Source organism: Varroa jacobsoni, unplaced genomic scaffold (genome assembly GCF_002532875.2).
Source record: "Varroa jacobsoni isolate VJ856 unplaced genomic scaffold, vjacob_1.0 scaffold_1297, whole genome shotgun sequence".
In the NCBI taxonomy this organism is placed as follows: Eukaryota; Metazoa; Arthropoda; class Arachnida; order Mesostigmata; family Varroidae; genus Varroa; species Varroa jacobsoni.
The window spans coordinates 140,632-163,028 of record NW_019214199.1 but is presented as its reverse complement, the minus strand read 5'-3'; the positions used below and the strand labels follow the sequence as shown (position 1 = coordinate 163,028).

Sequence of the window (22,397 nt, the reverse complement as noted above, 5' to 3'; positions counted from 1 at the left end):
TTTATTTTTATATTATCGGATCAGAGCATTGAATATGATCCAAACTCAGGAGGTATCATTCTATTTCAAATCAGTTCAAAGTACAGAGTTTTGGTTTCCCAAACTCTGCAAAGAAAGGGGAAGAAGAAGGTCTGGCATTGCTTTTTTCACACCTTCTTCTGTTACTATTTGATCCACATATGGTATTGCATAACAAACCTCTCCGTATAGCATATTTGAGGCTTTGGTTATTTTAATGGTATCTATAGTATTCGCCATTTTAGCGCCAAAAACAAAACTTCGTTTACTTCATTTGCTTTCGAAGTTCAGACTGCGATACTCATCGACAAGTCTGAGTGTCGCCCTTTGCTTTATTTATTTGAAAGCGTCATTTCTAACAAATTTCCAAAGAGAAATTATTTATTTTTATAGAAAACTTTTATTTTTATTTATTTACTTAGTTGTAAATAGCTTTTTCTAATAAAGTAAAAAATTAGTTGAAACTGCAATTAGAAAAAGCTGAATCTATGTTCTTTACAGAAATGTGTCGTTATTTTCGCGACTAGTAACCCACCTAGCACATAATTATTGAAGGAGTTCTTTTACATATATCTATAATATATATACATCTTTTCCAGCATATATCCTGAACACAGCTGTCACGTTATTAAACGAGAAGGGTATTGGAGTACGTTTTGCCCCTCATCGCTCCCTGTTATTTTCGAAATAATGCGCCTCTTAAAAAGCAGAACATCAATTCAAGTTCTACAAGTCCTTTGTTTGCATTCATAACTTTCCTTATAGTGTACGTATGCGAAAGTCTGTTATTGCATAACAGTCGCAGTAATAACCACGGAGCTTGACAAAGCAGCGAATTTAATTCTATTACCTCTTTATATTGAGGCAATATAGAAAGGTTCAGGTGTATCGAAAATAGGCCACAAAAAGGCGAGGTCGTTTCGTCGTGAAATCTCATTCGCGCTGTCCAAGTAATCGAGAAGGGATTTGGCAAGATCAAATTGAACCCGCAACCAGATACGTCGACCCACCCATGAAATGAATGCAATAAGTCTGAATTGGACCTGCAGCTAGCCGAACACATTGGAAAACAATTGCCAATCGATTTAAAGCCGCCGGCAATATTGATCCGCGCCCAGTCACCATAGATCGTAACGGTTTTTTCGGCGATGCTCACAGCGTTTTGATATGGTCCGTAGATTTGGAAGTTGCCGATTTGTTAGCCGATACTGCTAGATTCGTAAGACGAAAATCCACAAGCTGGTAAAATGTATACAATCTAAACTAACTATAGGCTGTGGCAGCATCGTTGCTGTCCTCTGTCGCAACGCCACAAGGGGCATTCACACTCGGATATAGCATTTTCCTCCCGATCTCCCCTCATAGAAGCTCTGATCGTTGACATTCGCCACATAAAGGAATTCATAAATGAGAGCTTCAATTTGTTTAGATTTTGCTATTTTTATAGCAAAACACAAACGGGTAGATGGGTTCAATGAATCGGTGTCGTCCCAGCGCGTACCGAGTTACTTTGGAGCCGAAATTCACTTATTACCTTTATTCTATAATCTGCGCACGTGCGAATGCAGGAGCTCAATAGGATGGCTGTCTCCTATCAGTTTCAAGTCACGCTTGGTTGGAATCAGCTAACAAGTCAGTTGGAGTCGGCCAAAATTTTTCTACTTCGTTGCAATCATCTATTCTTGAAGAACCGAACACCATGGCGAAATGGGATAATTACATTAGCCATTTATGGCTATGGCGTCTGTTTGGTTTGTTGAGGGAGAATATGACTAGCCAAGTGAAATTTAGGCGACAACGTACAGCTTTCAAATTATAGTACCAATTACCGTGCATGTCTAAGGATTCTAAGAATCATAAATGTACATGAGTAACCGCGTCCTAAATTCAAACCATGCCGTCCTTTTAATAGCCGATTTTATCATTGATTAAGTGGTCCTAGTAAAGTAGTTGCTAACCTTCGTAACTAACTGCGAAGTACAACAATATTAATCAGTGTATGCCTTGTTTTTGCGAAATACCTACAACAATACGGTATGAATTTGTATCGTTAGAAGCACCTGTGTTTTTCATCCGTACGATAAGTCTTCAACCCACTTTACTCGAAAAATGTACGGTTTTTTTTTCTTAACTTATAATTTCATCATGTAGATAGCGTGAAGCAAACTCGGTTAGATCTCTTATTCTTCTCGTCTAGAATTTTAGGCAAACGACGCCTGGAATTAAACCTTTGCAAAGCTATCTTGTTCATTTAGAGTACGAAGTAATTGTGGTATTTTTTAAAAGCTTTTAATAGGTCCAACATCGTTATGTTCCTTAATATCTATCTATAATTAAAAAAAAAAGTTATTTGTTTTCTAGAAGCAAGGCGATCTTTCCAGTTGCAGCTACTGCCGGTGGGTAAGTTCACACTCGCCAAGAAGAATTCGTACTTCTTTTACATAATATGAATATCTTGGTGCTTATTCAAATGTCGAAAAGCCGCGCTCAAGTGACAATTATAATAATAATAATAAAGAGAATCATCATTATTCTGTTAATTAATTAATGTCGGAGCAAAGTTTGAAATTTCCTGCTGAGTCCCCGATCATTCTTATTAAAAGGGCGAAATTTAAGTAAAAGAAGATAGGAACCTTTGGTATTATTCTGATTCGATTGTAAATAGAGTACACTTTCAATACGCTCCCGTAAAGTCAAACACATTTATTGAAAAAGAAAAACCCGGCATCTCTGTTGCGCCTACGTTATGCAGCCGTCGTAATCATTGGTGAAATCGCGCTGCAAATGAGCATTCAGGTGTCAGCATATCCCTTATCGACGCATATCGGTGGCATCAACCTGTTCTTCGTTCGCGCTGTCCTAGTAAGTAACCAATAACTCCAACAAGCGGATACTGCCGCTCGCTTTCTCAGCGCTCGCAAGACGCAGTCGTTCTCGTTCGGATGTACGGTATGTAAGAAAATATTGATCGTGCGTATACGATATAAAATGTAGCCAGCAATCCGAGCACGTACGTCGATACGCTCGATCTGATAGTGCAGAGCCGAGCAGAGCGGTCCGGCTCTTGGCGGCCCTACGAGACGTCGCCGCCAGGAAATGGGCCGGTTTTTAAAGGGCTAGAGGCGACGTTGCAATTACCATCTAGGCATTGTCCAGCGAAGTACACTGTGATGAATACGATTGTGCTATAGATATGCCAACAATAGGGTTGTAGTAAAACTTTGTCGGATTCCATTCTTTTACCAAAATCAGCGTCCTTCTTTAAGACTTTGGACAGTAACGAGACTAAAAAAAAACATCTGAATAAATATGAAATTAATAATTTATTTGCTTGGGGGATTAGTCAGAGTTTAGGTCTTCGTAATCGAGCGCCATGACGATATTCTACATAGGGAGGCCCATGTGTCTACTTTTAATTTATTTACTTTATTTAGGTTAGCTAGTATCCTAGCGAATTCTTGTATTGAACAAAAGTGGTTGACTCGGTGCTTGACTTCCCTGGATAACAGACTTTTTACATGGTACTGGTGAAATTCGTTCTAAACATTAAGAACTAAGTTTTAGTTACCTAAGTATGGCAGCACCATCGACCAGTCCAGCAGCCCTAAAGATGACGCTGACATGTTTCAATAAAACCTACATAAAGACATGCTTAGTGCACAAACAAAATTGATATTGCTAGAGCTATTTAATTGAAACTCTCACGGAAAATCCTTTTTTTTCTTCGTTATGTTTCAAAAGCAAACCATCCAACGTAACTAAAAGTTGAAATAAACCGTAAACGTGTGCACTTTAATTTATATACGATTTAGCAGCCATACCACTATATTGTAACACTTTTGTCGCATTTTATAGAAACAACATAAGCTCATAATTAGAGCAGAAGGCAATGAGACTGCCGTTTCAAAAAAAAAAAAAGAAAAACTCCTTGAAATGTTTAACAGTGATTCAGCAATTCTCTGAATAACTAGACTCCTTTAAAATTCGTGTCTTATAATGGTGAGCGAAGGACGTTTCTTCACGTGCCCAAGATAAGCGCGCTAGATATCGCCGAAGTGTTGACGAAGAATTGGCAAAGTGCGAAATGTTCTCATCCGAAAGGACTGTCGGCCTTATGTCCAGTGTCATTTCATTAATCAAGGATCCAGCTGTTCTAAGCCTCCAAAATTGCGCTGCTAGTTAATATCGCCGCGTAGTATCGTCATGGCGTACTAGAATCATGGCTTTCACTAAATCCGCCCAGCTTTCTAGCCTAATGCTGGTCAAAATATTTTTTCAGATATTGTGTAAAGTTCGCATGGAGGTCTGTGTGTTTAAAGCCTTAATCAAATCAATTATAAATATGATTTATGCAGCCAGCTTTTTGCGAATCCCCAACTTAATAGAGATCATTTATTTACACGTTTTGTTCCCTTTAGGATACCCATAAAGGTCCTGTCTCGAACTTCGGGCGTGTAAGCAATTAGGTAGTGGTTCCTAAGGTTCGATGCATTTGTAGTTCCTACCTTTCTCCAGCACATTAATGTATCCGAGCTAGAACTAGATTTTTTCAACAGAAAACTATGTAGTATCTGTAAATGCTCCTCATAAATATAAGTCGAACATTTTTGCTGCACTCCCCGTAAATCCTCCAAGAAGATAGATTTTTATTTGATTCAATTTAAACCCACTCGAAAAGACGTATGTAGCAGTAAGCCCGCTGTCCTGATTCTATACGGGACATTAGCTTTCCGTATAAATCAGTAAATAACCGTCAGGCAAATGAGCTTGGACGGCTCAGGTCTAAATCGGTGAGCGTGCAAACAAAATGATGCGACAGACGAATCCATTTTGTCATGCCGTAAATAACCTCACAGTTTATAGATGTAGACATTCATAAAATGGCCTCTTTTCTGTTTTGTTTTGTTTTCTTGTCAAAACAGAAAAGCATGACCTCTCGTATAGTCGAAGGACGGCCCAGGCTCCACTGCCATTAACCTCGTGTGCCTGTGGCCTATGCTTTATCGTCCAGAATAGAATAATTCATATCGTTGTTCTCAGAAGGCTTGCTTCCGTCAGAATAGCGGTGCATGGAAAACCACAAGGACTGAACCCCTGACCGCTTATGACGCAATATGTACACGTAGTATGCTCTTCATCATGTATACAACTACAAATATTCAACTATTCGTCAGTAAGCCCGTTTGATAAAATTCACGCTATATTACTTACTGAACTACTTAGGAACATAGGTGGAAACTGAAAGGTGTTACACACAATTTCAGTCTCAAATGATTTTTTTTATCGGTTTTGCCGTATCGAAACTTCGTCTTAGTAATTATACTTCGTGCTGTCTAGTTATGCATCTGTACAAGGATGTCATTTATACCATCGAACGATAGGTTTAATCAATTGCTGCAACTGCCGAAAGACGCATATCTGCTATGCTACAAAAGAATTGCCTTTGTTAAGCGAGCTGGCTCCTATTAGCATTCGGACTTTTGTTAGGTGACTCATTCACTCCGAAGACCTTTTTATCGCACCTTCAAGCAATTCATACAATTCTAGTCCCAGGAACATACGATTGCTTCACTTCTTCACGTAAAAAAAATATCAACTATTATACGTTCTATTCAAAAATAGTACCGAAATTTAACTATGAAGGGTAGGCGGGATCAATAGAATAACTATTCTACAACTATGATTACGGGCCTATTTTGCTCACCCGTTTCTGGCCTTCTGCCAAATATCGAAAAAAAAAAAAAAAGCAAAAAAAAATAAATCGCAAAAATAAAAATAAAACTCGCACTACATAGACCGAAAATTTGATTCGGCTAGATTTTCGATTTGGATTTGTTTACCCACGGTTCAATACAATTTATTAAACGTTGAAAGAAAAGCAAAATGAACCAATTTTCATAGTACAGTGATTGCAGGTCGCAAATGGCCTCACTTGTTTGATCAGATCTATTCCTGGCGATTTAGTTCCAAATATTCCCTGTTATCTCTGTCTAGATTTGACTTGCGGAAAAAGTAAATCAAAGCCATCTACGAGGTGGCCATACACGTGACACTGGATCTTGAACTTCAGGCAACAAGGACCGATGACCAAAAGGTATGATTTTTATTTCTGCTCGAAGTTGACTGTGCGTCATCTCCTCAAATTGTGTAAATGCGCTACAATTAATTACCGGCTAAAAAAAGTATCTAACGAAGAAGCAATGTTAATCAAGTGATGAGTCCAAATGGGATGTTTTATAGACCATTGCTTCATCCGCTTTCGAACGCATCATAATTTCGATGGTACTTGCGTTTTTGCTAAAGAAACATTATAGAAAACCTCAGGAAGCACATCAACCAGCTTACCTTCTTCTCTATTTACAAGATGTTAGCCCTTTTGTGTGATTTTTCTACTTCAACCTGTCTACATACGTACTTTCCTCGTGAATTCTATTTTTTTCATATCGGTTTCCTTATTCATTATGCTATTGTCACGCTTGGGCTAAGCTAGTGAAATAAGATACAAAATTTTATCATTAATTAAACTGGAAACCCGTTCTTTATCTTATTCTGCTACTATTATTGCCGTAGACGCGGCCGCCGCCGCCGCCGCCGTCGTCGTCAAGACGCTTGGCTATCTTTAGTAGATCCAACAAGTCAGCCAACAGTATAGCCAAAACACACTGTCCATTTAACAAACTTACGATCATCTTTTTCCATACAATTGTTAACTCACATGTGTGCTTTTATGAGTGAATGGTGTCTTTTAATATGATCAAGCTTCCAGTTTCCATTCTATGTGAATGCTTTGTTGGCCGACTTTGCTGTGTCTTATTGACCTTACTTTCAGCACTGTCAACGCTCCGTTTGGCTTTGCCCTTACTCCGGGCTTCACCGGCGCTTTCCTGAAATCCTTTCGCCCCTTCCTATAGTTCGTGCACGCTTCCATCCCAACAGCGACCTCCTCGTTTGTGTGGCTCCCTCGCACACCCGCACCGTGGGTTGTCTGTCGCAGCTAGCAGGTTGCGCACAAGCAGACACACGTACACACAGGATACAGCGTACAGGATACAAGACACAGGAACTACGGCATGAGGATCATTACTATTTGGCGGAGCAACGAAGATCATCCATAGACAGAGAGACGTACGGGCGCCTATGCCGTCCGTAACTCCCCCAGCTATTGCCGCGCTCTGTTCACGCCAAGTACGTAGTGGCAACCTGCTGTGGTTCCGTTGTTAAATCAAAAGAAGGCAGTTGGCGGACGGACTACTGTTTGCCGCTCTCCAAGTGAGTCCCGTGTAAAGCTCGAAGGCATTTTCGTGTCATTCTGCAGTGGTCCTCATAGCCGCAACGTTCTGGCCTGACCCATCAGGAGCCAGCACGCACCCGTCGCCCGTGTATTCTTTCTTTCGCATGAGGCTAACGATGAGGGTCGCTGCCTTCGGCTGTGCCCAGCTGCTCATAGTGATTACATTCTCTACAGCATCTCGGCAAGAACGTAAGTTCAATTGTAGGGTTGTAACAGTTCATTGAAGTCATCAACGCTATAGCGAGGTCGAAGATATGAGGATAGGATCGTGGAAATGACCGCGGGGAGGACCGCGACGACTCCAGGTGTCTTGCTCTGTTGATACATGTACGATATGTGTGATCGCCGAAAAATCATATTTTCTTTTAGAATCAACCGTGGGCGAAATAAACACGATAGAAAAGCACGCATATGTTCTCACTGATAGATAATCAGAAAGACCATGAAAATTAAAAATTGCCAAAACATCCACTTCAATATCGTTACTGTTTCTTTTGAACGACGGCTTATACTGTCTGCTACAGGAAGATTTTTCTAGGGCACAGTAAAACGTTCAGTATGTTTTACGCTTTCACTAGTAGTTACTTGACTTATTTACGTATATTTATAGATATCATTGAGAAAAAGTTGACTACAAACGGGCTCTGTTATTATTGAGATTCTGATAACTTCTCGCTTTGTACACACATATTTGATTTGATCTAGGCAGTTTTTTTTATCATCGTTTAACGGTCGGCATTGATTCGAAAAGGCTAATATAAATAATCAGTGATTTTGCAATGAACCAGCTCTATTGTTGATTGTTTTTAATCAATAAATAGTCATATAAACTAGACCATCAAAACAAACAACTGTTAATATGTGATTTAACGTTTCGACGCCTGATGGATTGTGTAGGTAATAAGAAGGAACAATGTCAAACAGCGGACCGGTTCTGTTTGCGCTTCCGCACAAATCTTTCAGACAAATGCATTAATTATATTCCATGACCATGCGACTGTTATTTACTGTGTGTTACAAAAAAAAAACTGCTGATCAAATGGCTCCATCTATATTCAAGTGGGCACATTTCAGCCGTCCAAATCCCGATTGTTTTATTCAAAATAGCTTCTACAAGGTCTAAAGTGCTGTGTTACAGTGTTTTCAAGTTTCAAAGATTTTTCGTTCAAGCACTTTGCCAATGGAAAAAGGCCACAACGAATTAGATTTAGTATACGTTAAAGTTGTGGCTATACCCGCATTGAATTTTCTTAGAAAACTCGTAATACAAGTAGCGACGTGTGAGCCAAGCACTATTGTTACTCTAGGAACCCTTGATAGTACTCTTTGTTGACAGTGATACTATTCGATGTGAATTCATAATGTACAACTTATCAGTCTTATCAGTTCAAAAAACAGCTGGATCTTTTATATAAACCTTGGATCTTTTTCGTCCTTAAAACGATACATTGCCTTTTGTGCTGTCCTTGCCAGCTCTAGGCCTGTACATTTACGTCCTGTCACTTGTAACGGCGCACTGGAGCACATCCAGTTTTTTTTAACACGTCATGGTTCTCCTGAACCTATTACTAGTGGATCTGCGTTGACTTTAAAATTTCGCGCCATTTTTGGTGGTTTCATATGAATTTTCATGCGTTTCAGTGGTCTGATATGAAATGTCTGACTTTTCCCGAAAGATTTGGCGCTTTTGTTTGGCAAGGATTGTTCTATTTGCCTTTTTTCGCTCAGAATTGATTTCGTGCATAACACAGAACATTACGCACGTTTTTTGGTACTCCACGTTTGCTCCTTAAAATAAACAAAAACGCGGCTGAGAATTACACGTTTCAAAGACCCTGTACAATAATGCGTAGTGCACGTTTAAATGCTCGAGGATTCCGCCTGGGAATCGCAGACAGGCGGGCGGATATGACGTTGTAAGGTCGATTGCGGGGCGGCAGTTGGTTTGCAAAGGGCTGGCCTGTTAGCGGTATGTTTGCGATCCATTGGTACGTACCTGTATAGCGCATACGTGATGTCTCATGTAATGAAATATCCCCTGGTTTCTAAATCCATTTAGATACTAAAGTGCACACTTCATCGTCCGAAAAACGCTCAGATCATTTGTTCATTTCTGGGGGATCGATGTACCTTGGTAAGATTTTCTTTGGTAAATACCTTATATTCTATAAATGAAGGCATGCCGCATATACGTTCATGTTGCTGTTGAGGTGCTTATCTGATGCAGTCAAAATTTCAGTAGTCAATGCTTTGTGGCTTTCAATAATCTATCCTTGAGCCTTTTCAGTTTGGCTTGCGTGAGCATTACGACAAACGGGACAAAAAAACCGATATAAAACGGCCCTGTGAAAATGGGAAGTCTCCATGCTACATATGAACGTTCTTCTTTCAATGGGGAATCAGTACTCTGACTTCTCGACGACGCTTATTCTCGCAAGAACAAGAGGCGACTACATTTAGATAATATATCAACAGAAACAGTACAGAGAGGTGCTAAGTGCTCCCAAATCCGTTTACAAACCTACAATGTTAATATAGTCCCTGTTTGTGGTGCGAAACGTACATATACATTAATTCCTAAAAGCCCATCGAACGGTCGCGTTCAGCTTATACATTGTATGCCACTTGCCAATGTATAGCAAATCATGAAATTAATAAAAGTTTATATCGCGCATTAGAGACTTCGCAGGGTGTATACTTAGCGCGAGCCGATCCATTCAGTTAAGCGTATTAAAGGCTACGTGTGATATACAATAACTGTTCGTTTGTCTTTCGTTATTTGCTATCACTTCTATTTTCAGATGAATCCGTACGGCTAACGCGACTTGGACCGTATGGGCTACTACAAGGCCCGGTCCAGGGCTACCAGTCGATCTTAAACTCGTTTGATATCCGAACAAACACAATAATCCGTACAAATGATTCATTGCGCGCCGGTGCCAAGTATCTAAGCGAGAGACAGCTTCGAAACAGCGGAGAGTGCTCACTCTACTGTTGGGAGGTGCCATCCTGCAATGTTGCAGTATTTGAGGAGAAGGTATGGCAAGTTGCAGCGACATTCCCGTGCACATACATCTAAGAGGTTTTAAAAGGTACCCCGTTCTCCATACGGTATAATTTTATGGGAGCGCTTCGGGGACTTGCTAACCAATACATACTTTTCACCTTATCAGCTGGGTTTGCAACGGATATATTAAACGAATTAAACTAGAAATTTACTCGTTTTAAACTTCTGAGATATTCTAGTTCACCAATTGTACGCTTTTGTACTTTGTACGGTTGCGAAAGATGCATTCTTTTACGCTATACACAGTCTCGTCATGCAAGTCTATGCATTTATTAGAGCCGTAATATAATTCCGCAGGTGAATGTAAAGGCGGTTATTATAAGTTCTCCTACAGAAACAGGTGATTATTTTTGAACTTACTATTTCAATAGCGGTCACACGACATGTACTTAGTTATCCTTATTCGTTTCCACGTCGGAAAAAGTTTTTTTTTTTTTTTATAAAATTTTATTATCAAAAAACTATTTATATAATTTCATTATTAAATGAATGTGTTCCGTCAACCGAATTAGAACCGAAGTTGACCTGCCTTTAACTATTAATAAGATTAAAACTGAATTTATTCATTTACGCTGTCTGTTAAACATTTATTGACGAATTGTTAATCAGAGCCCGAGCAAGTTTCTAGCATTTAACGAACACAAACAGAGCTTCAGTTTAGACATGCCATCAATAGGTAGACCCGTGTCGAATTTTTAATATCATACGGTGACGAAGTAGTATTTCTACACTATCATGCTAGCGAAAACAAAATTTTATATTAGTTTTACATAGATTTTTACGATATCGCCAATCAGTCTGAAACGTTTACTATTATTATGTTTCTATCTGCTCGATCAGAGCAACGGAGGTTGTTACGTATTCGATTGTGGAGCGCCGGAAAACTTCGCGTGTCAATTCACAACGCATGACGCCTACACTGTTTTACTGTTAAGTACGAGGTCACAGCATGAAAGCGAGCTGGTGTCGCTAAAGCACGTGGGTCATGGACACGGAGAGGTCCAAGATGAACGTTCTAAGACAGCACAACGCCCGCCCCAACTTGGCTCAGCAACGCCGACGAGTTCGCCCAGTTCATCGACGTCAACAAGCAGCGGCAGTACTACCGCTACGACAACAACTTCAGTAACAACCTCGCCGACGACAACAACGTCGACGCGAAAGCCAGGTTCGTGTCGGCTTGATTTCACTGACGGCAGCGACGCTACGTGCGTATCAGTTATTCCGCCTTTTTTTTTTCCGCTGAGTTAGCATGACTTAAGGACTAGAGTAGGGCTGAGCTCAAATTGGCCCGTCAGATCAAGTCATTATACTTTCCTATTCCCTTCCGTATTAGTGAACATCCTTCTGGGCAGATGATCCTGTGGACGGTTCAGTGGCCTTACGACTAATTATGTATAAATATACAATATCAAGCACTGTTAAATGCTTATCGCGAAACTGTAGCTACCCACAATATGACGCATATATAGATCTGTTGGTCGTATACTTATGTGGTACTATTCATCGTGCAGAAGCTGCACGCTGTGTTGAGCACCAATTTCGATGCTTAAACAGCTCAGAATGTATCGCTATCTACGACGTGTGCAACGGCATACCGCAGTGTGCAGATGGAAGCGATGAAGCCGAAACTCTCGACTGCCATTCTCGGGATAGGCAGCGGATGCTAAAACAACCGGTAGAACTCACTGATAATCAAATCTACGAGATCGTACGCCCACTGCAGGTAAAAAATAATATTAAAATTGATTAATCAGTGTCAGTGAAATTACTATGTAAACAATCAGCGAACGAAAAGATAACTCAGAAAATAGCTGTTAGTGATAATATTTGTAAAATAGAAAAATAGGACGAATACGATATATGTACATATACATAAAATTCTATCTGTTTAACTGTAAAAAACAGTGCAGCGAGAAAGCGCGCTAGTACTCGTTACGCTTAGTCAAGATAGAAGGAACGTTCAGCAACGATAGGGCCGTCAGAACTTGCTTACTTCCTGTCGCAGTAGAAACTTAATAGGCAATGCCTGCAGTTATTACACGATTTATTTTAGTGTTAGCAACCGATCTACGTTCTGTAAAGTTTATCGATTACGCCTTCTGCGTCAATCAGCCATGATTATTGCTCGCGCATCTCGGGAAAACTGTTTCTCTTTATCTATTCGAATTTTGCACCGGTGTTTCTCTTTATTTCATAAAATAGGTAGAGGAGAGCCCACGAGGAGAGGGATATCGTTTCGAAAATGAACACACGAAAATGGACACGACATACCCCTTAGCTAGTCTTTATATCTACTGAAATGTTTGCGCTCGGATTATCTAGCTTAACATACACAATAAATATATTTACGTCCGACTACGAATTTTAGGAAAAATTGCAAGAGAAAGAGGAGGCTGTTTATCGCCACCCGGGCGTTTACGAGGAAACCCATCAGAGAAAGTACCCACCGTATCGAGGTGACATTTACAGAGGCAATCAGGCGGTTGATTATAATGATGTGTACCCAAGTAGGCGTTTCTCAACGGGTCTGTTCTCTCAGCAGCAAGACTTTCAGCCCAGGTACTATTGAGGAATCTCATTGAATATATCTAGTTATTGAAGCTTCATAATATGCGCCACTGGGAAGACTATCTACAGAAAACGAATAGATAAAAGCGGCCAGTTTGCAGAACAGCATTTTTTGCTTTTTTCGATAGATCACTATCAAGTACCTGTTTGTTTATAGCGAATTTAGTGTGCGTGTCGTCAATTTATTTACGTATTTATTATTTACGTATTTAATGAACGCTGAAGAAAGAACCACACCGCAGGTTCTCCGAATTGAGTGAACTGAAGATGCTAACGGCACTTTTAATCAAAATGAAGCCATGTCCTGGGGGTTTATGCGGTCTAAAGTTGTCAGTCGTTCAATTGCGTGTTGGATCAATACATTCAAATGCGCTATCGATAAAAAAAATATCATTAATCCTCATTATTTTATTCCAAGTTTAATAGGAATACTTAACGTTCGAAGCTTAGTCTAGTTCTATCACTGAGCTTAATGCCAGTATAAAATAGGTGATCGTCTCCAATGAGCGTAGAAATTGTTTTCTATGTCAACACATATTGCTATGACAAGAAAAAATATTTTTTAATGAGAATACGCTCAGGCCGTAACACGCTTAGGCAAATATCTACAGTACGCTGCGTTATCTGATGGCTATGAGAAGTACAAACCGCTGAAATATTAGGCATAGTACCTTAAAACACAGATACGTGTAGTCTCAGTTAGATATCCGAAGATAGCGCGTCAATAATACAGGAAGAAGATACATCTATGTTAAGCAAAGTGTTATCAATTCTTCCCCCTTAAATGAGCAACTCCTTAAGGGCAGTACCGTCTTTATAGCTGATTTGTCAGTTTTAGTCACGGTCTCTCAGTATTGATCAATCAGATGATGATTAATACAGAGTTAAAAAAGATTAAAAGTGGAATCAAATGAGGACAAATTGACCCGTGATCTACATTCGACATTTCGATTATTTTTCCTGCTTATAATCTCCCCCTATATCGCGTTATTGGAACCCCCAATAAAGGAGTATTCGCCCATATTTTGCTATTAATGTACAGCTTATATTATTTTCCTTTGTTGTAGCCGCTACGAGGATGGCCAGGCAGGCATTAGTGGTGGTAACAGCTACGGAGGAGGATCTGCGTCAGGCGGGATTTATCATAGTGCGACCGCTATGCAACGGGGTTACGACAACGCTCCGGATTTCCCGACAAACTATTACCCTTACGCTAGAGATCGAGGTTCAGCATACGGAGGTAATATACTGGGCGGCTTACCTGGTGATCAAGGAGAAAAAGGTCTCGGTAGTCTCGACAGTAAAGCAAGTTTATTCGGGGCTCCGCGTTATGCGCCCGGTGGAGCTAGCCTCACCCAGCAACAGAAGTCTGAAAAACAACTTCAGATGGCCAAGGCGGTAAACACGAACATTGTAAGGTAAGCTCAAAGGTTTGGTCCTTCTCCCCATATGTAAGCTTCGAAATAGTACAAATAAGCACATGTATGTTTTATTTTCAAGTGTTGTATTTTATGCTATGGTAATTGGTGCGTGTATGTATATATGTATGAACCATGCCGTCGAAACACATATGGAGATCGCATGGTATAACCCTATAGAACCGTCTGAATAACACTTCTGTGATGTTTCAGTGGCAACGTGTAAGCTTATTTGATTTAGGTAAGAGTTTCGAAACAACCTCCTTTGTTTCGTGTTACCGGAAATCGTGCATTTGATGCAATGTTAACGCGGTTACAAAAAAAAAAATAGTAAATGTATATATAGGATAACGTGACTGTATTTTCTGACTACTTTGTTCGTGATAGTGCACTGAAAAAAAGAATGTTTATTCAATATAAATAAACATTATTTACAACGATTGCAACACTAACTAGTTAGTTTTAACATGTATATACCTTTCTTTAATCCTTAATTAATCTTTGATTAAATAGTTCTTCAATAGTAATGCATTAACCGATATTGATATACTTAAAATGTTGCTTGGTAAAAATACGCTAAATAAAAAAAATTCGACGAAATTAAATTTTGGACTTATAGCAGGCGCCAAATCCCAAAAATGGAAAGGCTCAGAACGCCCAAAAAGTTAAGAAAGTGCGAAAATGTTTAAAAGATCTCGAAAAGATTAACCGTTGAAGATCATTCTGCACATGTATGTATATAAGACGTCGTTTGTCTAATGAACCACCCTAAATGTTACCAATACGAAAAAGAACAGGAAGGGCAAAAAATTTTCGCATGAATGCCGCAATTCCTCCAGATGTGCATATATACAGAATTGCTGCTTTTTTGCCTTTGTTATGCCCTTGACGCCTTAGATCGTTCCAGGACTGTGTTTCCGCGACTAAAAAAACTTTCGAGTTATATCCTCAATGTACTCTAAAACCTAGATATCAGTTCTAGAACCAGAATAACAGGCGATTTTTTTTCTTTTTTCTATTGATCTTTTAGAGAGCCATTATCGTCGTTGGAGCAGGCGAAATCTACCCAGAGAACTGAAGGCGGATCACCACCGGGGGGTACTGCTGGCGGAAGTTCAGAGGCTAAACCTCGTCGACGGCCAGGTAAATTTATGGACGAGGCTTCACCTCCACCCCGAGCTGCTGGGGGTCCTCAGCCAGCTACATCATCCGGAACGGTACGAGAAAATGCGGCGACAAGCAAGCCTGAACCGGGACCGCCCGCGAAACAGATTGGTAACATGGCCAACATGCATATTTCAGTTACGCAGGTAGAGACGAAAAATACGTCTTCAACCACATCCGGTGCTGTGGTGGGACTCGCGCTAGGAGTCTGCATGAGCACCCTATTCCTGCTCGTCGTAGGATGCCGGCTAAACATGCGTCGACGGCTTTCACGATGGCGACGTGGAGGCAGCAAAAAAGGGCTAAGTCTATTGGCTCCTGAAGACGATGAAGACTATCTTGTAAACGGCATGTACTTATAAGGATGAAGTTAACCGAAAATGACAGAAAACGACGGAACAATAAAGAAAAGAGGAAACCGCTAATTTTATGGATAAGGTAAACAAACAACTGGACCGCACTCCGCAACATCCTGAGTGACTTGTGACAACAGCTTGCTGCAGATATTCTCCATATGATTTTGAGAGTGTCGTACAGAATCAATCCGTACACAGCGACCTAGAAACAGAGCCAACAAGGGCAGGAAGCCGCCAATACCATTGGCTTAAACAGCACATCATAGTCGGTCCGAAAACACTGTCTCTAGCTTTAAAAAGCTACGAAAAGTCTAAGAAAAAGGTATAGCTTCTTCACAAACGATCTAGGCGCCCTCTGTATCTGTGCACTATCTGCTCAGGAATTCGTTTTCTGCCTTTATAAAGCAACGACGAGTCGATAACAACAAAAACAACTTCGAGTAGAAGAGAAGAAGAGGCAAACGATGAACCAGTACTGTTTTTCGTGCAAATCGGGCCATTGTATTCGAAAACTTCCCAAGCCGGGAGAGTGAAAAGTGGCCATTAACAACTGGGCAGTTTTTAATGTACATACATTCCGATGCTGTGGTGACATTGTAATATGGTATTCCTATAACATAGTTATTATTCCTCATTATTATCATGGGGTATTCGTTTTCAACCGACGATCGCTTCGTCTCTAACTTCGGCTGCTAACTAAAGAATTATTGAATTTACCATGCAACGTCCTGACACTCTGGCCTCGTCCTGTCACTTACGTATAACGAAGGCATTCACTGTCAAGTTTCTTCCTTCACCATCGAGGGGAAAATAGCTAAAATGTTGGACGAAGGACAGACTTGAAATGTTTGTTGTTTTGGCGAAGGCCAAACGAGTGGTGTTTCTTCTTAACAAGCTGCTGAGAACACAATCATCATATGATGATGATTACGATTAGTGGAATTACTCTAAAAAACTACTCCTATTATATGTAATGCTACAGTCTTGTTGAGTATGGTTAAATAGAAAAAAAAATCAAAGAGTGGTTTCGTTTGGTGCGACATAGCGATACACATGTATATGGTAAAAAAGCAAGAACACATAAAAACAAATCACATTGATGGCAGTGGTAATATCCTGTTCACTTTGTACATAAACAAATAAAAATATAAGAAAAAAGCAAAACGAAAAGAAGAATGATCGTGAATATAACGACTCATATATTGATCACGGGGATGATTAGTAACGATGAAGCTGATATATTAATAAATAGAGCGAACAATGAGCAGAAACCATGGTCACGTTCTCGTTTCTGGCCTGAAACGAGGAATAGTCAAATTAAGAGACTTTATAGTAAGCTCTGAAGTGCTAAAAATATCGCCAAATAATATAAGATCCCTTTCTATGCAACAAAAAACAAGGATTCGGAAGAAACTATATCCAATCGATTTTTATTATGGAAAGTAACTGAAAATTAGTTAGGTAAAATTACTAATGAATATGGCAATGACAAAAGGATGATGGTTTCCACGTTACAACAATGGCCAATCATAAGTACGAAAAGGCTTATTCCCATTATCTTAAGACGTTTTATCGATACGTATTATAGTAATAAAGATGGATATTTTACACTTATGTCACTATTAACAGTCTTCGTTTTATCTTCATACAATATAACGTGTTCAAGGTTGTTGAAAGTATGCGTTCTGCCTCCAAGAAACATCAATTTTGTCATCACGAAAATTTCGTCCAAAAATCTCAATTTGCATTTTCCAACCTCCTTCTTACGCAATCAAAAGTGAGGATTAAAAAAATTGACAGAGATAAGTTAACTAATATCAATAATAGTTGTTAATAGAGATAAGTCAGTTGGCAGAATACGTTTCTTTTTTTTTCCAAAAAATGTGTAGCATTTGCTACTCAAGTTACGTTTAAACATGCTTTCGTACAAAAACGGCTAATTTTTTTCTGGTACCTGTCGCGCCTGCCATTGGACTCCAAACAACGCCACTATCAGCAGCAGGACTTTCGCCTTTAATTTAAATAGCTCTCAGATTACCTGTCATGAATTCTGTGTATTGCTACCTAAACATCAGTGGTGGCCTAAGAAGGCCGTTTCAACCAAGTCACTTTCACTTAAGCCATAGTTCGAATTTCCCTTTCGCGTTTGTGCAAACAAATAGTCCAATGATGCACGCCGTTCTGTTAACTACTGGATAGAAGTAGTAAATTATTGTTTGTGTTAGTGTATGCCATCGGCGCATGCACAGATTTCGCAGATGTACAGGCGATTCTACATGCCACATATTTCTACGAGATATCGTCGGTGCTTCAATCTAAGTCAACAGCTATATCATGAAAGGCCGTACTTCCGTAATTAGCGGCAATATCTGATTCTGCACAATGTGCACCCCTAAGGTATAATAGTTTTTTTTACTCAGTCAAAATTAAGGCAAGTGAACCTAACTATTGAGTGAGTCGTACCTTCACCGACAAACTCATTAGTATAACTCTAAAAATTGTTTTAAAAAAAAAATGCATTTGCTAATGCGCCTGTCAACACATGAATATATATGCATGAACAATGGACTGATTTTTTGTAGTATTAGCTAGGGAAATAGGTCTCTATATTTATTGGTATATAGGTATGTTGGCATTAACGTTCGTCGTCAGTGAACTGCTCATTCCGTCTTCAAAATGTACATTGCCCTTATCCAAATGTCAGCAGAAGTGTACCATTCAACGACTGAACGCTGGTTGATACGTGAGTCAACGTTTATGGCGTTACCGATCCCCAATCATGGTAATACTAACAGAACAACTTGTAAATCCGCCTGCCCAGTTAGTTCCCGCAGTACCCGCTTGTTTCCTTCATCGTCATCGCGGCACCTTAACGCTCCCGTATACGTGAACCATTCCATTGACTACCGATGTAATCACTGCTCCTGCCGCCGAGATATCTCGATCCGAAGAGCTGCCCGAGAGGAAAAGTAACACGTATCGATTGCCGCAAACACATTTACGGCTCGACGTATGTGAACGATGATCGTTTTTGGCCCATGCGCTGCCATTATTGTAGACGCTGTCCCCCTTGAACCGTAGCAGTGTCAAGCGTGCGTATAAACTTCCGCAGACGCAACAGCGTTTTCGAACGCCGCTCGAAAAAATGACGAGCCGGCGCTCGACCGGTCGCATCTCCCTAAAGACGGTCGAGTTGTGGCGTCATCGTAGAGATGCCTATAGTTGTTATTCGCCCAGATTGTGGCGCTGTAGTCTTGTAAATATATATAGTATAATAGATTGATGCTTAATTACTTGAGCGGTCGTCGTTCCTCAAGCAGGAAAATAGAAAAAATTGTGACGAAGCAGATTGTTTGGTATACCGCAGTTGGTGTTTTTGCCGGCGCAGACTCAAGTATATATATACTTTTCTAAGTATATATCGAGGTGTCGCAGAAATTCATCTCTTTGATGGGCTGCCCAACTAGTTTTGAACAAAGCTAAACAAGGTTCTAAACCGATAAATTACTTTTCGGCCCCGATTCATTATGTACCCATTACCCCGAAGCCCATTTTTAATGACACCGTTTATTGACCTGATCACTTGTTGGGTTCCAAGCGAAAACTGTAACAAACCTCCGCATGCTGGACTAAATATTTCGTCCTTATTTTTATCATTTTCTCATTTAATCATGTCTTTTTAACACCTTTTGGTGCTATGTGCTCTAACCCCAAAAAACAAACAACCACACTAGGTAAAAGTAGCCTAGCTACAAACAGCAACTGTTCGTCGGTTAAGCACTCCACTTCCGTCCTTTATACAAAGTAGTGCTATGGAGCGTGTTGTTTCCCACATTTCAAAACACCGTTCCTTCAAACCGGGCGCTTGACGACTAGCAGCGTCCACCAGCACCTGCTGCAACGCGACGGCTACTGATCGAGATGAACTGAAGCATATGGCAAATATATGTTTCTCCGCCAGTCATCTTTGCTGAACGAGGTTTAGGCCCGTTGATCCAACTTACTGGGCTTATACGAGCAGCAGCCTCGGGCCACACATACACACAGAAATTAATCGGCACAATCACACCCGTTCTTAGCCAGGCCAAGGCTGCACGGTACCCTATACTCTGATAATAGCACTCAGCTGATGTTTCCTGTTTCTTTGAGACTTCGCCCCGCTGCCGCTGTCTATGGACGTGATACTGGCGTTTATCGAGGCAGTTTTCGCAGGGCCCGTAGTAGTATTACTGTCCTCTCTCCATTTTTCCCTTGCCATGCGATCAGCCGCACGGCATCGGCGCCCTTTCCACGTCGCCACGTGGGTTCCATCACAGCCATTTCAGTAACTCAGCGCAGTGCCAGACAACAATTTGCCCCGAAGTAACAGACTCTCTCTAGAAGCAGCAATAGCGACAACTCGACTTTACTTTTACGAGTGCCACGCGCGATTGCAGTTACCATAGCAGTTGTGACTTCCTGTAGAATGGAGTACAACAACGACTACTATTGCTATAATAATTTCTACATTATTGCCAGTGCTTTACACAAGTAGACAGCAGAGAGAAAACAGCCAGTGCAACAGACATTTCTAGTGGAGGCTTACGCTGGGAGATATCGCCAACCATCTAGAGTAGTAGTATCGTTTGCCGGCTTATTGGTCTGATAGAATATGGCCGTATGAGCTGTATACAATACGGAATCGACTGTTTTTTTTTGCTCGCCTTATTATTAAGATTGGGCAGCCTGGTTGTCCGCATAAGGACCAAGCAACGACACATCGAACGACCGTGACTGCTCTCAAAACATTTCACAAAGCTACCGGCCTAAAAAAAGATGATGCACACTTTGGACGCAACCTACAAGCTCTATCTAGTCTTAGGATCTCGTTAACAAAAACTTCAACATTACTACACATGCTGGTTGTCTCATTTACTTGCAGCTGTGACAGCAGGATGTTGTAAACAGGACAAACTCGAAGAAGATCGACCGGTTCTTTTTGATTTTTTTGACCAGGTACACCTGACAAGCGTTCCGGTAGAAGAAGTGCGTGATAGCGTAAAGCTGACCTAGAAAATATGCTGTTGTGTTTGGCTTGTGTTTACGATATCAGACGTCTACCGAATGGTTCGTTCACATCATCATCGTTGACATACGTGCACTGTTATTAAACATTCTAAATCCGGCCCAACCCTGAAGCAATCTTCAGCGTTCAGGCTACTGGGTGTACACAACGGTTCAAAAACCAATCGTATCAACGGATTATTTCTATCCGAGCTCACAATTAGCGACTACAATAACGGGCCCTCTTACATTTCCCGTTGGCGCCTTTTAAGCAGTTTTTTCCCTTCCCTCTGTCAACCTGTTTTTCTGGCCTCACCTTTTGTCTCTGTAAATTAACCACACAAACAGCCATCGTAAAACGAATGAAAAAGACCCGGCACACTTTTGACGGCACTTTCATTTCAAATCACCGGTGAAAAGCGAGCATAGATTGCATTAAAAAGCCCTCTCAAGGGAGGCAAGGTTACTACCTAGTAAAACATATTGCTTAAACAACGCACCCTACTGTTTAGCGGAAGAAAACCCTACAAGCCGCGAGTGGATGTACTATTCGCAGTTACGCCTCGTTTATTTTCAGCTGCTACTTCGTCGGCAGTCTTCCCATTGCTATTGCCAATATATCCGAAAAGGCAAATTCCTCCACCATTCATATCTGTCGATGAATCGCAGTCAACGCCGTTTTTTTCTCGTATATCTGTAAATTAAGTGACATCAATCAGAGTGCACGATATTCCAGTTCAGCGACCGAATCAATTCGACCAACCGGCCGATGACGCCCCATTCCCATTGTTGTCCAGCTGACATAGGAACAATACTGTATTACACTGAACAGAAGTGAGGAGCAGCGCGCGTCATGAACGCCACCGATCACGAGCTGGATTATTTAGTATATATATAGAAATCTATCGTGTTTGTTCGATGATCGTGTGCGTGGGAAGAGTGTTCTTATATATGTCTCGTTGTTCTTGCCAACCAAAGGAAGCTATAGAAAATATATCATTGCTTGTGCGTGTTCCTGGATAGTATGAAATCTAGTATGTATAAGCCCGCGCGAATTTTGAATTCATCTAACATTGACGTCACTGTGCTGTCGTTCGTTTTATGTGAACTTTTCGTGTAACGGAACTTACGTGTACCACGTATTCGCTTATTGGCAACGTTCTATCCAATTAGTTGCTTCGTCTTCAAGTGTAAGTAGACTAAGAAGGCCAGTTTTTATTCTAATATTCGGAGGTGTGTTATTGTTGTTATTATCATTACTATTTTGATCGTATGTTCAGAAAACCATATATGAAAAAATTATCCGTATCATTATTATCGTCAGTCGGGTTAGTGATTGATTCTGTTACCACTTATTGCTAGCTGGAGAAATCGTGTTAGCTGGCGAACGATCATAATACATAGCTAGCCTTGGACTTAATTAGCCCTTAAACTGAACACAAGTAAGAGACCCACGGTGGAACGCCAGC

At 40.5% G+C, this 22,397-nt stretch overlaps 2 protein-coding genes and 1 long non-coding RNA gene across 11 annotated transcripts in view; 2 read left to right on the top strand and 1 right to left on the bottom strand.

Annotated features, from left to right (window-relative positions):
* LOC111268536 (uncharacterized) overlaps positions 1–22,397 on the bottom strand; it is a 31,199-nt gene that overhangs the window by 3,393 nt on the left and 5,409 nt on the right. For 4 of the 8 annotated variants that reach the window (XR_002685279.2, XR_015314257.1, XR_015314258.1 and 1 more), the window contains 2 exons: positions 21,429–21,622; positions 14,209–14,327 (listed from right to left, as the gene is read on the bottom strand). The exons of 1 other annotated variant lie outside the window; for it this stretch is intronic. This is a non-coding gene — a long non-coding RNA (uncharacterized LOC111268536). Of the gene's footprint in view, positions 1–14,208; positions 14,328–17,287; positions 21,623–22,397 lie in introns of those variants that run through there. 3 more of the 8 variants (XR_015314253.1, XR_015314259.1, XR_015314254.1) reach the window with 3 other exon arrangements.
* LOC111268529 (uncharacterized) lies at positions 6,660–17,511 on the top strand. The gene is made up of 7 exons (XM_022847564.2): positions 6,660–7,498; positions 10,111–10,346; positions 11,217–11,544; positions 11,891–12,102; positions 12,748–12,938; positions 14,015–14,365; positions 15,396–17,511. Exons 1-7 carry the CDS (start codon positions 7,414–7,416, stop codon positions 15,889–15,891), a joined length of 1,899 nt encoding a protein of 632 aa, XP_022703299.1. The 5' UTR covers positions 6,660–7,413; the 3' UTR covers positions 15,892–17,511.
* The window catches only part of tws (protein phosphatase 2 regulatory subunit tws), a 55,090-nt gene continuing 54,311 nt past the window's right edge, over positions 21,619–22,397 (top strand). For both annotated transcript variants that reach the window (XM_086971727.1, XM_086971726.1), the window contains exon 1: positions 21,619–22,118. The gene's annotated coding sequence lies outside the window, so the exon portion shown is untranslated. The remainder of the gene's footprint in view (positions 22,119–22,397) is intronic.